At 36.5% G+C, this 13,090-nt stretch overlaps 1 protein-coding gene across 1 annotated transcript in view; it reads right to left on the bottom strand.

The window, feature by feature from the left end:
* The window catches only part of LOC110451271 (fibrocystin-L-like), a 56,530-nt gene extending 52,144 nt beyond the window's left edge, over positions 1 to 4,386 (bottom strand). The window contains exons 1-4 of the mRNA XM_021499189.1: positions 4,375 to 4,386; positions 3,689 to 3,916; positions 1,284 to 1,399; positions 357 to 520 (exon numbers count right to left, since the gene is read on the bottom strand). Coding sequence (XP_021354864.1) covers positions 357 to 520; positions 1,284 to 1,399; positions 3,689 to 3,916; positions 4,375 to 4,386 — 520 coding nt within the window. The remainder of the gene's footprint in view (positions 1 to 356; positions 521 to 1,283; positions 1,400 to 3,688; positions 3,917 to 4,374) is intronic.
* Positions 4,387 to 13,090: the final 8,704 nt, after the last annotated feature.

The raw sequence follows: 13,090 nt of genomic DNA, 5'->3' as shown, positions 1-13,090 counted from the left end.
CATTTTACATCATACATTCTATCATATTGTGTAAACCACACATATTTTGCAATATGAATATTTTCAATAAACAAACTAAGTTGATTGCATTTGAATAATGGTAATCAGTGATCTAAATAATTATGTATTCAAAGTCAATCCAAGTTTGGATTATAATATTGAAATCCGCTTTTACATATTTTTTAACTTATTTTCTGTACATAAAGTGGAAGCTGGTTTTTCCTGTATTTCTTAATGCTATCATAATTTAACTCATTCACCTCTAAAAACACATTTGAACTTTTCCAATTCAAAGGTTGGAATAGCTCATTATGAAATTTCAGGGGTGAATGAGTTAAAATACCCTGAACTCTCACCTGGCGTATCAGTGGTGGTGAACTTTGACCCCAGGTTGACGACATCAATGTAGTAGTCATGGACTGGACTTGTAAATCTGATGGACATCAGACCAGCACTTGACCGTCTACAGACACTGGTCTCACCCAGAAGGTCCTTCAACTGGACACAGCGGTATGTCCAGCTGTCATTAAAAAGGACATTGTAGAGGACAAACTGACCACACATAACACATACTGGGGTCTATCAGGGTACTTTTTAGGTATGTTTAAAGGACCCATTCCCAATTGAAAAAGTGTGTAATTTTTCCCAGTTTGCCCCTATCAAATTCACAATATGGAATTCTAAACAAATATATGCACATATTTGAATAAATTCCTACCAATTGACTGAGTTCTGAAAATGAAGCATTATGTAGAAATGATCATGTTGTCATAAAGACAGGCTTAAATAAAAGTAAAACAATCTAATTTTATGTACTCAGATTTATTATAATGATATTTAAATTTCCCAAAATGGCTACTGTCAATGATTTCTTTTCCAATTTCATCACAGGGTCCTCCCCCCCCCCCCCCCCCCCCCCCCCCCACACACACACACACAAAAAAAACCCCAACAAACAGAAACACTGTGCATTGTACACACTTGTACTTGGCTTACTGCTGCGTCAACTTGTTATAAATATGGACAAATGATCTCCTATAGTTATGCAGGGCGTGTGTAATGATCATAACAGATGGGAAAGATAAATTGAGCAAAGCAGTTTCAGTCGGGATTCATGCACTTTCTCCCTCATTGGAAATGTCGAAGTAGGAGATCTCCGCCATTTGAGGTTTCAGGTGTTGACACCTATACATCATGGACTATAACTGACCACACTTTACACTTAATTCCACTTGTATTCCACTCAGTATTGTACATTACACTGATCTAATTTCCACACTTACTGTTTATCTTTGGTCGTCGTGAAGTCAATGTCGACCCTCTCAGTGACGTCAGTGTTACCGTCTACACATCGTAAGGACAGTTGATTTCCCACATCTCCTTGGTAGGCCAGACAAAGCTGCAGAAGAGACCACATGTTATACATACATCAGAGACATAGTAAAGTGAACAGTAAATATGACACATTTTCTCACGTACCGCCATACCCAGAATCTCACAATGGCAGTCATTTAAATGTCCTGTTGGCAATTGACAGAATACTGTCATCAGTTGTTACGGTAACCGTAAATTTTCGTTTTTGATACAAATATTATTTTTGTTTTTTTGTTTTTTGTAATGTGGCAGATTTCAATTGTACATATAGGATCAAGGTCACCTTCTAGCTTTGAGCTAGTGGGAATTTCCCTTTAACTCAGTGGTAGAGCGTCTGACTAGGAACCTGGAGAACGTGGGTTTGATCCCCAGTGGAAGCACACTATTCTCTTTCCTGTTACAGTAATTTCTTATTTTTCAAACATTTTCTAGGATATATGATATAGCACATGAATCATCTCGCTATTAATCATCATCATCGTCATCATCATCCAAACAATCTTTATCATCTTCATTATGACATCATCATCATCATAATTGTTATTAAATATTATAAACTAACAAGAGATTTATGTCTCCCCTTTTACAGTTTAAATGTTATGGTCCGGACTAGATATTCCTGAAATCTTTGTGCTTATTTGAACTTTGACCTCAAGATCAAGATCATAGTGACCTATCAATAGTGCACTGTACATCGTCTGAGGGTAATGCAGATATACTTCAAGTTTTGTCAGAATATATTTAACTTAGCACTTATTTCAACTTATTATTAGAGGAACTGCCTACTGCTAAATTATAAAATGCAAATATTGACAAGTTCTAATTGTAAAGGTGACCATCACAGATGTCCTCAAAACTGACCCCATAGTCGCAAATGGTGCTTGGAAAGAGTTTACAATGCCATCATATACTTGCATACTAAGTTTAAGCAAAATTAGACACAGTGAGGGACCGTTGGCATCACCTTGGGGTACACCTTGGGGTACACCTTTAAATGTTTGAAACAATCAGACTTTTTTTACGTCTGACCTTGAGGTGAAGGCCACAGTGACCTAATGACACAGCATTGCACATCTGTAGGTGAAAAAGTGCTGAGCTAGCCGTTTGTATTTGTAAATCTCTGTGTTCCTTATCCTTAGCATTCTCCATGTTATGTACATGCTTGAGTAGGGCTGGCCTCTGGGTGATTGACAGGTAGGGGGGATGGGGGGATATATGGGTATATAAGCTGGCCAAAATGGGTGTGCATGGCCACTCGACCAGTCTATGTCATAAGCTACACAAGAGCAGACCATTACTTGTTAGTTGTAAGTATACTAGAGAGCAACTGCTTTCAATGATGGAGTATGTCTGTATAAGACTGTTACCCATTACGATCGCTCAACCGAAAGTATCGTACCTTACAAAGGTGAGCTATAGGGTGTGTTTCAGGTCTGCTACATAGATAAACCAAAACAGCACTGTGAGAGCTCAATAGATTGCTATAGGGAGTTATAGGGATCCTCGAGTGGTCAGGATAACTCTAGTGGAGGTCAACAGATTGTACAGTATAGGTACAGGTAGTGGTGCTGAGTGATCAATGTAAAGAGCTATCACAGTGCCAATGGTCATAGTGATACATTGGTTGTACTCAGCTATCCGTAGCCAGCAGTGAGCTATCGCCAGTACAGGTAGTTTGGTCAAGACCTGTGTGTGTGTTGCTGTCGTGGGACAGTGATAGATCAGCAAGTGATCGGCCGCGTGTGTATATATACATCAGTTCTCAGCGATCAGTAGTAGTAGATCTGTTAGATTAATATAAGGTGTTTTATTGTTCTTTACATACCCGGGTAGTTATTTTGCATTTACTGTTACCTTGATACTTCTTTGTATATATTCCCTGAATATTGTTACTAGAACAAGACGTACATGATTGCAAGCAGTAATCGCTCTGACATAGGCAATGTCGCAGAGCTAGATTAACTTATCTGTTTATATTGGCATCTTTACTAGAATACTGATACACCCCAGTTGGGGTAGGTATACTCGGTGGAATCTCCAGTGTGACTGGTACGAACCATAGGGGCAATGTCACAACACGTAAGTTTCATCAAGATATCTTTAATGGCATAAAAGTTACAGCCCGGACAAGATGTTCCTGAAAAGTTTGCACATATTTGACCTTTGACCTTGGGGTCAAGGTCAAAATGAGCTGATACCAGTGCACTGCACATCGTCACTGGGCACAGTACGAAAAAAGTGTTTTTGGTTTTTTTAGTGACCAGGGCTTTAATCAAATGCTAAATCAGAAATCCTTTACACTTAAACAAGTTACCTTATTGTCCCCCAGTGGCCTGGCACGAGAGGCCGACTTGGAGTACAGGAACTTGGCGTTTTTGAGGCAGTATCGTCCACAGTACGGTTCTATGTTTCCAACTATTTCTCCTCCGAGGCTCAACAAACTTGGGTTGTTCTCAAAGTCTTCAGAATACGATGCAAAGATATTTTTTCTCAAGTAGCTCGGACATCTGGCCCCAATGCCTTTCTCTAGCTTGGCTTTAATCTGAAATGAAGAATAGCATTGAATCATAAACATGAATATTTTTTTATTGGAGAGATTAAATGGGTTACGCTGCATATATAGAAAGTCTCCAAAGGATAATGATTGATTTAAAATGTTCATATATCATATTATTCAGGCAATCTTAATTGAAAATAAGTTTGGATATAAAGAGAACATTTAATGATTGGATCAAAAATGCCATTGCAAGTATCAGTGAAGTTTTATAAAGTTTGGCTGAAAACTGTAGGAGTTGTCATGACAACATCTATACAATAAGAGTTCAAATGTTAACAGCTAACTACACAATTTTATTCAAAATAATCTAGTCTCTTTCTTTGCATCCACATTTCTGTAACCCTGTCATATTTTTTTGTTTTGCTTCCTCGCCAATTTTACACAAACTCTGAATGAAAGTATTGCAGACTGACTTCACCAAATTTCACGCATGGTTGACTGACTTTTAAGAACATATTTATATGCACCGTCTTCTGGAAGGAATTTACAAGGGTAACATAATAAGGTGACCTTTAACAAGAAAACTAACAGTTCTACAAGGATCCTTCCATGTGCCTGACCTTACTCACCTTTCATGGTCATTTTTAGTGACCTTGACCTTTTAAACCCCTTTTCACATCAACATATGTCACTGTATATCACCATGTCAAATTTTAAAAAGATTATGATTTTCTGGATTCCAAGATATGGACAGTACCCCATGGTATATTTGTAATATCAATGACTTGACCTTGACCTTAGAAACTTTTCAAACCCGTACTGCACATTTTCATTTTACAGTGTATCACCATGTCAAATTTCAAAACGATTAGTCTTTTGGAGTCTGAGATAATCTCTGGAAATAAAACTGTAGATGAACAGACAGACACAAAGATTGTCAGACGGACACCATGAATCTCTGCATGTCTTTTGAACTAAGAATCTTACGTCGTCTGCTGAAGGGGGCCCAGGGACCAGAACTGGGGTGATACTGTCTCCAATGATGAAGGCCAGAGTGTTTCGTCCAGGCTGCCCAGTGGTCACCTCCGTTATCCTGACAACTAGTGGGTCTATCACACTTACAGGTTCCAAATTTGGTAAATCACCTGTTAATGTAAAATGTATACTTCTCGTCAATGTTACAGCACTGTAATATAAGATATCCTACGTTTAAATTTGACTGGTCATATAGATAGAAATTTGCTTGCCTTCCTGAGATTTAACATCTGGGATTACCAGTAAAGTAAACCATCTTATTGACTGATTGTCTTAGTGAATTCCAAGCAAGATTATATTCTGTAAAATTAATTTTACTTTGACTCCACAATTTACATAGCAAGTCAATATTGCTCTGTTTCTCATGCATTAATGTTACATTAAAGAATTTAATCACATGATCAAGTTTATCACTTTAATTTTTTTCATAATTTCTCCATTATTTTAACTGCAGATTTCTATGTTTAGCTTTTCATATTCTTTAAACAGTTTTCTCTCACTTCAAGTTAATTTTGCTTCTAGGTGATATTATTTGGATTAAATGAGAAAAGAAATGATGAGCAACTAATTAATTAATTATTTGGATTAATCAAATGTTCGGAAGAGTTCAGGAAAAAAATATGACCTATAAAATATAATAAAAACAATATCATATTAAACTTTATTAGATGTTTCAAATATTACAATCTGTTCTCAAGAAAATGTCATCCGCTACTGTAAATAAATCCTTGCATGGACCTTAATGGAAATGAATGTAATGTAAACATAACTGTTTAACCTTGTGTGACCAAGTCTAAAGCAGAGTAATCTTTGTGTTTTAATTACTAAGAACAAGGTGACAGCATTACTGTCAAATTAACCAAATCTTTGCAGAACATATCTCCAAAACCACATGTTGCATTTCTTCCGGTCTATTTAATACATTCTGCGGAACCCGCAACAGAGCCGCAAAATCCGGAATGTTATAAAAATAGAACCAACAACAAAAACGGATTAAGGAAAATATCAAAGACCTTATAGTATCACATAAGGCCTCAAAGTAAACCTGGTTACACTTGGAATAATTCTAAACATAACCAGATTTTCCAGAGTAATTTAAGTGTTTATTGAATCTAGAATTGACAGTTACTCTGATCTGTAGATAGTAGAAATTGGAACTAAGTGTGTTTACTGATTTAAGAACTGAAGTTTACTCTGTAGACAGGAGAAGTTGGAACTAAGTGTGTTTACTGATTTTAGAATTGAAAGTCACTAACTCTGTAGTTAGGAGAATTCAGAACTACGTGTGTTTACTGATTTAAGAATTGAAGTTTACTCAGTAGACAGGAGAAGTTGGAACTAAGTGTGTTTACTGATTTTAGAACTGAAGTTTACTTTGAAGACAGGAGAAGTTGGAACTAAGTGTGTTTACTGATTTAAGAATTGAAGTTTACTCAGTAGCCAGGAGAAGTTGGAACTAAGTGTGTTTACTGATTTTCGAATTGAAAGTCACTAACTCTGTAGTTAGGAGAATTCAGAACTACGCGTGTTTACTGATTTAAGAATTGAAGTTTACTCAGTAGACAGGAGAAGTTGGAACTAAGTGTGTTTACTTATTTTAGAACTGAAAGTAACTCTGTAGACAGGACAAGTTGGAACTAAGTGTGTTTACTGATTTTAGAATTTAAAGTCACTAACTCTGTAGTTAGGAGAATTCAGAACTACGCGTGTTTACTGATTTAAGAATTGAAGTTTACTCAGTAGCCAGGAGAAGTTGGAACTAAGTGTGTTTACTGATTTAAGAATTGAAGTTTACTCAGTAGACAGGAGAAGTTGGAACTAAGTGTGTTTACTTATTTTAGAACTGAAAGTAACTCTGTAGACAGGAGAAGGTGGAACTAAGGGTGTTTACTGATTTTAGAACTGAAAGTAACTCTGTAGACAGGAGAACTCACAACTAAGTATATTTACCGATTTTAGAATTGAAGTTCACTCTGTAGGCAGGATAATTCGGTACCAAGGTAACCGTCACTTCCACAACATTGCCTTCCTCGTATAATGGAATGGTCTGGATGGCTTTCTGTACATCGTAAGCAGTTGCCATGGAATCTATAGCACCTAGAGAAAAAAATCAGAAAGTCTGTTTAGGGCTATTCCATAATAATATGGTGTATGGGGGAGGTGGGACGCACCTGCATTAAAACATTATGGGTGGTGTGGTTTAAACCAGATCTGCCTACCATTCCTGATATTAAATCACTTATAAGTCAGGCTGCAACGATATGCCTACCTCAGGATATGATATGGTTGCTTACGATATGTATCATATCACGATACAAATATCTGCTTAAAAGGTCACTCCATAATGACTGAGCTAGTGCAGGCTATTACCGAGTTTGGTGATGGCCAGGGTCTCTGACAAAATGCCTCCCACCCCTCCCATGCAGTTAATTATGGAACAGCTCCTACAGAAAATCAGCATCTTTGTTACATTACCCACGATTTCTTAAGGCACATCAACATATGACCAAGAGACTCAATCAGCATTAATTTTTTAAGTTTGTGGAAATTCCTTTTTAACAATAAGAAATTATCTATGTGTGTCACATTTCTACAAAAGGCATGAATTGTAAAAAGACACTCTGTCCTTTAAATACCTGTGACAGCTCCGAACATCTTGAGCCGATAAGTTCTGCCAGCTTGTGGGTTGTCAATTTTAATTTCCTGAACTTCTGCTGTGAAGGCATGGTCCGACTCCAACAGCTTTTCAATAGACAACACCTGAGGACAAAATAGTTTCTCTTTACAAGCACATAACACATGTTAATTAAAACAAAGCTTTTCATATCATAATTATCTTGATCCTCCCCAAATCCTTTTCTGGTAAAATCATTTTTAATACACTACATAATTGCAAACCCTCCCTATTTAGGAGGGAGACTCCTGATGTTGGACACTTAACATGTTTAACCTGTTAATTTCTTAAAATATTTCTATTTTTCTAAGATCTGATGATTTCAATTGAAAGAACTACTCAAAAGACACCATTTTAAAGAGTTATTTCCACCTTAGCTTGTACATACAAACATATTTAAGCTTATAATTCTAAGCACACACTAATCTCCCCAATGGAAATTTCAAAAATTTGGCAAGTTTGCCACTATCACATCTCATTCTCTTTTTTTTCTACTTCTTCTAGATACTAGTGTGCCCACAAGGCTGATGATTTTTCACTAAGCGTTGGTTAAAAGATAACACACATTTTTTTTAATTTTTTTTTTATAGATGATAAAAGATTAAAAACTGAGGTGAATTAAGAGTTGTGAGAGGTAGGAGACTGTGATGGTGGCTTTATCAGCATCAACAGTGTCCACTTAAACGTAAGATTGAGGGACCGTTTAGAACGGTTGTATTTTTGGTAGAAAAAATTACTATAGTTATGTTTATATCTACTATACATGATGTTATTAGAGAATAAGTGTTCCTCTGTTTAAGATGTTGACTTTTCCTGTTTAAGATGTTGACTTTACCTGTTTAAGATGTTGACTTTACCTGTTTAAGATGTTGACTTTACCTGTATAGGATGTTGACTTTACCTGTATAGGATGTTGACTTTACCTGTTTTAGATGTTGTCTTTACCTGTTTTACATGTTGTCTTTACCTGTTTAAGATGTTGACTTTACCTGTATAGAATGTTGACTTTACCTGTATAGGATGTTGACTTTACCTGTTTTAGATGTTGTCTTTACCTGTTTTAGATGTTGACTTTACCTGTATAGGATGTTGACTTTACCTGTTTTAGATGTTGACTTTACCTGTTTAAGATGTTGACTTTACCTGTATAGGATGTTGACTTTACCTGTATAGGATGTTGACTTTACCTGTTTTAGATGTTGTCTTTACCTGTTTTAGATGTTGACTTTACCTGTATAGGATGTTGACTTTACCTGTTTTAGATGTTGACTTTACCTGTTTAAGATGTTGACTTTACCTGTATAGGATGTTGACTTTACCTGTATAGGATGTTGACTTTACCTGTATAGGATGTTGACTTTACCTGTTTTAGATGTTGTCTTTACCTGTTTTAGATGTTGACTTTACCTGTATAGGATGTTGACTTTACCTGTTTTAGATGTTGACTTTACCTGTTTAAGATGTTGACTTTACCTGTATAGGATGTTGACTTTACCTGTATAGGATGTTGACTTTACCTGTATAGGATGTTGACTTTACCTGTTTTAGATGTTGTCTTTACCTGTTTTAGATGTTGACTTTACCTGTATAGGATGTTGACTTTACCTGTTTTAGATGTTGACTTTACCTGTTTAAGATGTTGACTTTACCTGTATAGGATGTTGACTTTACCTGTATAGGATGTTGACTTTACCTGTTTTAGATGTTGACTTTTCCAGTTTAAGATGTTGACTAAACCTGTTTAAGATGTTGACTTTACCTGTTTAAGATGTTGTTTATACCTGTTTTACATGTTGACTTTACCTGTATAGGATGTTGACTTTACCTGTTTTAGATGTTGTCTTTACCTGTTTTACATGTTGTCTTTACCTGTTTTAGATGTTGACTTTACCTGTATAGGATGTTGACTTTACCTGTATTAGATGTTGACTTTACCTGTTTTAGATGTTGACTTTACCTGTTTTAGATGTTGTCTTTACCTGTATAGGATGTTGACTTTACCTGTTTAAGATGTTGTCTTTACCTGTTTTAGATGTTGACTTTACCTGTTTCTCTTCTACAACTGTCTTTGAGAAGTGGAGTTCATGCTCTTCCATTTTCAGTGAACCTGTGTCTGCGTCACTGATTCCAGAGAAAGGAGGCGTGTCTTCAGTAAACATTCCCCATTGTACAAAGGAGGTATCATCAACATGGCGATGTACTATTTCAAAATAGTATCTGGGGAAAAAAGAAGAAAACAGATTTTCTTATTATTATTAGTTGTTCAATTTTTTTTGGACGAATAACTTTGTTTTAAAATTAAAATCAAAATACACAACTCACTGTTGGTCTCCCTGTAACTAGAGGAGTCTGGAGATCTTACTTACTGTTGATCTCCCTGTAATTTGAGGAGTCTGGAGATCTTACTTACTGTTGATCTCCCTGTAATTTGAGGAGTCTGGAGATCTTACTCACTGTTGGTCTCCGTGTAATTTGAGGAGCCTGGAGATCTTACTTACTGTTGGTCTCCCTGTAATTTGAGGAGTCTGGAGGTCTGTTTGTCCTCCTCTCTGTTGTTATAGTATGAGTCACACTCTGTCATGGTGGTGTAGTCCTGACTACTGGCAATCTCCTCCATCTACAACAACACAAATATGTATACAGTAATATAGAAGTTAGAACTTAATTTATTCAACAATAAGCTCGTGTTTGGTAACAAGCCCACTCAAATCTATAACAGTTCAGCAGAAATGCTGTTAAATGTTATTCTATTATCTGCAATAAGATTCTTCAGTTTTGAAATATGTAATATCAAACAATGTACGTATTAAAAGGGTCGCAATGTTTCAAGCCCGACTGGTTCCATAGCTGTCACCTCTCCCTCATTAGGACAGAGACTCCCTTACTTTGACCAAAATTTTCAAATCTCCCTTGAAACTACCTCATTCAAGTCCAAACTCACACAAACTCAAAATCTACATCCTGTGGTCAAATGATCTCCTAGTTACTGCAGGGTGTGTGTAATGATCATAACAGGTGTGTCTGAATCAAATGAATGCTTTTGGAGTTATTTTGATGCATAAAAAGGGAAAGCTAAATTGAGCAAAACAGTTTCAGTTTCATACACTTTCTTCCTAATTGGAAATGTGGAATGAAGGAAACATCCCGCATTGGAGATTTCAGAGTTTAAACAGATAGAGAGCTATATAGTTATTTTGTATTCTGTTATCTACCTAACATTTGAATCAAAGATTATGAGTTGTCCCCCTTGTCGCTATATTTACCTATTTTTAGATATGGAACATACCGTAATATTCATTGGTTATCCAATACTTAACATTTTTAAACGAAAATTCAATTAAACTTTTTAAGAATACATGAATTCAATATTCTAAGCTGAATACTTGCAAACTCTCACTACTTTGGAGGGAGACTCGATTTCGGATCCTAAAATTGAGCATTTTCAACAAGTGAAATTCCCTAACCTGATCCTATTTTCTAAGATCTGATGATTTCATCTGAAAGACATCTAAAAAAATGCCATTTAAAAATATTATGTCATTTCACTTATGCTTTTAATTCTGAGCACATGTAATCTCCCCCATGGAAATTTCAAAAAGTTGGCAAGTGTGAATTACATAAATCCCTCAAGCTCCTGTCATAACCGTGCCAGTCTGACCTACCATGTCATGAGGATTCCTGTAAAACAGCCGTGCCCCGCCACACCCCTTTAACATCATTCTGAAGCTAGCCGTGAACGGTGCAGTTAAGAATCCGCTGATACGAACAACAAATCTGTCTGTGGAAGTGCTTGAATAGTAAGCATCTTCCAGTGTAGTTTTCTGATGTCCTGTATCATTGGCACTCAGTGAACGAACTGCAGCTAGATCAGTGAAGCTCTTGAATAGATCCCAAGTCTCACACAGACTTCCTCGAGCACCTTTAAGACAAAAAATATGATCAGATTGAAAACTTTTCTCATATGATTTTCAGAATAAGAATTTCACATTGACACTTCTTTAATAATATCTATTTCCTAGTGTGTCAATAGTGCATGTGTTATATCTCTTTGTTGGTATAGTCAATAAGTAAAATGGGTGGCCGGGTGGCGCTGAGGATAGCGCACTAGCTTTTCACCAAGACAGCCTGGATTCAGTTCCGCAATTGGACCTGAAAAGGAATTGAGTCATCTGCCCGACCATGTGGGGGTTTTCGGATTCCTCCCACATTAACTCTTTCACCCCTATGTAACTTTAGTAGACTCTACCATGCATTGATGTGGACGAGTCCAATATGGTCTACAGTGGTGAAAGGGTTAAGACCCATTACCTGCTTTCATCCAGGCCACTAAGAGTGATTAATATTGATACATGTATGTGTTTAAATATTATTGCACATTGCATGTATATCAAATAAATCAAGTTTATATACATTGTACTATCAGAAAATACCAGTCAATAGGTTAGCAATATTCTGGCTATTAATTCAAGGAAGGATACTAGACTCAATTCAAACACAAAAAACATTTTTCCAAACATTGATATAGAGGATCTAGCACGAGTGTTCGTGTTATATTGAAGGTGTGTGTAATGATCATAAATTTCATATGAAACGAGCCTTTGGCGAGTTTCATATGAAATTAATATACGAGTTCAATAAATTCAATATAACATGAACACGAGTGTTAGATTCTATTTATTATATAATTCGAGAAACCTACCTACATAAGTGGTTTCAACCCCCACGTCTCTATATGCAATGACGACGAGAAAGGACGCATCACATATACTAGTTTGAGAGCATGTTCCGCTAACAAAAGTGGTCCGCAGAATTTTATCAGAATAATAAATGGCCAACAGTTTTACTTTTAACGATCATTTTAATTGTGATAACAATTGAAATAATAAAAGTTTACAAAATATGACTTCTTTTTTTTCGCTTCGGAAAAAAACTGTTTTTTTTCATCGGTGACGTCATGAACAGTGTAAGAGCGCGCGCACTGTGAAGGTCGTCGGAAACCGAAAACACATGTGTTGGATATTAGGCCTACTGAGAATCACTGTCACTTTCTATAACACGGGCGCGTTTTTTCAGAGGAGGTCCTTGGTAAACATGAACTTGTATGTTTCCTCCTGTGACAGCACCTGAAAAGATACTTTGGAAACCGCCCTGGACCCTGACAACAGAGGAAGTTGACTGGTTACACGCCATTGATTGTTGTGTCAGTGATGTTGTGTTGCATCCGGTCTCAGGTGCTGTTGGATTTCCGTGCAGTATTTTGGAGATTTCTTTGTGTTGATTCGTGTTGATGTGTGAATAATTATTAATAGAAGAAATGTTTCGGTGACCAGAAATTTGCATTATATGGTTAGCGGGGATGTTATTATCGTTCAATTTCTGGACAAGATATTTCCTCGCACTGTGATTTGACAAGTGTTTGTCAGTTTGGATTCCTGCTCCCTTTATGGCACGTTGCATCATGGATTTTAGCTTGTTGATACCAACGGGTTGGCGCTTGAACCAAGTCTCAT

Source organism: Mizuhopecten yessoensis, unplaced genomic scaffold (assembly GCF_002113885.1).
Source record: "Mizuhopecten yessoensis strain PY_sf001 unplaced genomic scaffold, ASM211388v2 scaffold5913, whole genome shotgun sequence".
Taxonomy (NCBI): domain Eukaryota; kingdom Metazoa; phylum Mollusca; class Bivalvia; order Pectinida; family Pectinidae; genus Mizuhopecten; species Mizuhopecten yessoensis.
Note: the sequence above shows the minus strand (reverse complement) of the source record. Positions and strands in the feature narration are given on the sequence as shown.